Genomic DNA, 3590 nt, shown 5'->3' on the forward strand with positions numbered 1-3590 from the left:
GGATGATTATTCTGATTCTAACATGATGTGCATTTTCGTGACGTTACAACGCGAGCAGAACCCTGTTTGAAACTGAACGGGCGTTGTAACGTCACGAAATGTAAAAGTCGATTATCCAAAAACAAATCCGAAATTTAAATGTTTTATTCCATGGAATTGAAGAACAAACCAATAAATTTCAATGGTGGAAAAAAAAAATCAGAATATCATAAAAATCCGAGCAGATTTTTTATGATGTTGGTAGCGCGTTAGAGAGGGTCGGATTCTAGCGCGTTGTAACGTCACGCTACAAATACGCATTTTAAACACGTTTTTCTAATGAAAACTTAATGTTCAATAGGACAAATATATCAGAAATTTTACAAGGAATCCGAATATGAAAAAATATTTCAAGGTTTATGCTTGTTTAAATGAGTTATAGTGGAAAATCTGACTACGAATGCGTCAAAACGTTGTAACGTCACGGTAGAATGTGTCTATACATTATTTAGTGTGTCTCATTTTTTTCGAGTCCAGTCTTTAAATGTGATGTTGAACAAATAAATGTAAATATTAAGCCTTCTACCAATTGATGAAACATGCATTGCCTAGTACGCATGATAGGATCAAACTATCATTTCTAGTGCCATAATTTACGAGTTATGGTCAAAATTGCCATAAGCGGCTTGCATATTAGGCCAAGGTATGGTACACATACCCTATGTATGAGGGACAAAATATGTAGCAGAATGCCGGTAAACGAGTGAGTATTCAGCAATACCATGCTAGGGGTTATTGATTCGATTCCCGGTCGGTACAAGAACTTTTCATAATGGGAATTTCCTTGACTTCCTTGGTCATAGAATATGCCTGTCACACGGTGTACTCTCAATTAATAAATGTGGAATTGAAGAAGAAAATATATGTGGTTGTCTAGTGGCTACCGCTTCTTTTTCGTATGCAATTATGGTACTGCGTTCAATCCCTGTCCCTGTCCCTGTGGCTTGTTTCTTTACTTCTACTTTGTATCTTTCCATATACTTTTTCCTTCCTCTCTACAGATATAACTCGTGTATGCATATTCACATATTCAAATCCATTGCTAGAACAGAAAAGGGTAGAAAAAGCTGTTTTTCTTCACAGCGCAGTGCCAATCTATCATAATTATAACGCCTTCGAACGCCAAGCGAACTGTTCTGCATTATCTTCAAAGTAATAAACACTATTATAGTCTTCCACATTACACCTGGAATCCACTCACCATGTGTGAACCCTTTGCCAACCATATCGCACCAACACTCCGACATCCCCATGAATTTGTGCAGACGCTGAGGTATATTCGGTCTGTTGTGTATACACACGATTGCCATACCTAATCACTTCCTCTCCCTTCACCACATTGATCTGCACATTGATCTGCAACCTGGATGGCGTGGCAGGCGCCAATGTCGGCTAAAAATAGAAAATCATCAACACTCACACACTGAAGATGCCTGCTTAGTCCCCGGTAGATATCTCATTAGTTCCTTGTATGAGTATCAGGTATCAATAGGTCGGCTCCAGAGGCACGTGTGCCTCGTGTACGTGTCAAATGTGTAAGTATAGCTGATCTGGCAATACTGGCATAGCATCCACGGGCGGTCAATCAAGCTCAAGCTCAAGTTCAAGTTCGAAAAGCAAATAAAACATTTTCAATACTCGACATCTATCACAGTAGCGATTTGAAATTATTTATGCATTTTATTGAATCCGCAGACATAGCGCAACGATATTACTTCCTTCTTTTAGTGTTGATGTAACCTCTACTTTCTGCAGTTAGTGATGGCACCGTAGTTGCACGAACCAGCATCGTTGTCCCAGAATAGACCTTCATCGCAGCGCTTCAGCATGGCTTTGCCCTTGTAGCAAAGGTAGTAGTGGCGGCAACTTTTCGGGTGGTCTACCCAGTGTGCGGAAGTGTCCGAACAGGAAACCGTTTTCGGGGTCAGCAGTGGCTCGTACACTTCTCTGTATGGTGTGAAGTTGGTGCAATGGGATTTCTCAATCGGTGTACACCAGTTGTTAACCGGATCCCAATGAAGTCCCTGGGCACAGCTATTCTCATGGGGCTCACCGTTGTAACAGTAGTAGTACCTAGGGTGGAAAATTGTTAAAATAGTTATCGAAAACGCTATGTATAATTAAATTTATTTACTTGGCGCAGTCAAATCTGTCAGCGATGAAGATCATTTTGAAGGGGTCATTCCACATCGGGCAAATTCTGTCCTGGAGGCCGCATTTGGCGTAGATGGGATAAGTGCACTGGCCAGAGTGAGCATCGAAATGGAGTCCGGGAGCGCAGTCCTGAACGACCGGTACGCCATCGAAGCACATCACGTATTTCGAGCAGCTGTCCTTATGAGCAACACTTGAGACGCCATTTTTAGGACATTTGTACTCATCCAGTTCTATTTCTGTATTTTCAATGTCAATTGGGATGACCGCAGTAGTAATGATTATAGGTGCGGTAGTCCAAACTGGAACTTCAGGATGCACCGGAACCACCGGAGCGATTGGTGCCACTGGTAGCTCAGGAGCTACTGGCTCAGGTGCAAACGGCCCTATGTTACAAGAAACCAAGTTGGAAGTACTACAAACGCGATGAACTTGGTCCCAGTAGAGCCCAGCTGGACATTGGCTCCCTACAAATTTTCCGCCCGTACAAGTATAGTATTTGGAGCAATCGTTCTTAACCCTGAATGTACTTCCATTACGGATTCCAACACACTCTTTGTCGACTTGAACTGCTGCGTGGATACCTGCCACCAGGGCAATCGTGTATACCACGAGAAGTTTCATTATGATTTAGGCCAAATGTCACCAACTAATTGCCCGTGGACAGTTACGAAATATCACTGATTCACTCCAAACGCCAACATTTGTTTATATCCTTGAGGCAGACGCCAGACGGTCGACGCACAACGATAAAGTATCGGCCGATAGTGTCGTGTTACGTTCCGAAATTAATGGAACAAAGTAGTCAGCTTCGTTTATCGGTCCGTCTTGTTGCACTTAAAAACGGCGCTCCTAATCATCAAACGAAACGACACTAAGCGCGCTGGTCGTGTGCACCTTGGCTAATTGAATAAATATGTCTTTGCCAAAAATTGCATTCCACAAAAAAAGACGACCAAACTGGGTTATTCGCGATGCCAGTTGATCAAAATCTTTCATTATTTACCACTATAGATTGTAAGGGACATTCAGGTGTTGATGAAGCATGAAATATTGTAGTCCTGGAGTTAAAAAGATTTCAAATATCGCATTATTCTAGCCAGAGCATGTTACAATTTCAAGACGATGCAATGGCGGTCTGCTGAGAACGTTCTTAGAACGCATCGCTCGACCACACTCCGAGTGCTTGTTTAACTTTTCAAATTTTTTTCAAGTGTTACTGAAGAAATTTCTACACACCGTTTTCAAACAGAGGCTGTACAGACTGAACATATCTTTCACTAGACAATGAACGAAAAGTTTTCACCGACTGTAGTGGGAATCGAACCCACACTCCGTGGCTGACAATACGTCTTAAGGCGAAACTGGATCTATTTCCTCATTTTTTGGTTTATGAT

The 3590-nt window shown here is 41.9% G+C and overlaps 1 protein-coding gene across 1 annotated transcript; it reads right to left on the reverse strand.

Moving 5' to 3' along the window:
* Positions 1-1667: 1667 nt before the first annotated feature.
* Positions 1668-2888, reverse strand: LOC109403459 (protein obstructor-E). The gene is made up of 2 exons (XM_019676290.3): positions 2174-2888; positions 1668-2112 (listed from the first exon to the last, which is right to left on the reverse strand). Exons 1-2 carry the CDS (start codon positions 2815-2817, stop codon positions 1782-1784), a joined length of 975 nt encoding a protein of 324 aa, XP_019531835.3. The 5' UTR covers positions 2818-2888; the 3' UTR covers positions 1668-1781.
* Positions 2889-3590: the final 702 nt, after the last annotated feature.

Source organism: Aedes albopictus, chromosome 3 (genome assembly GCF_035046485.1).
Source record: "Aedes albopictus strain Foshan chromosome 3, AalbF5, whole genome shotgun sequence".
NCBI classification, from domain to species: domain Eukaryota; kingdom Metazoa; phylum Arthropoda; class Insecta; order Diptera; family Culicidae; genus Aedes; species Aedes albopictus.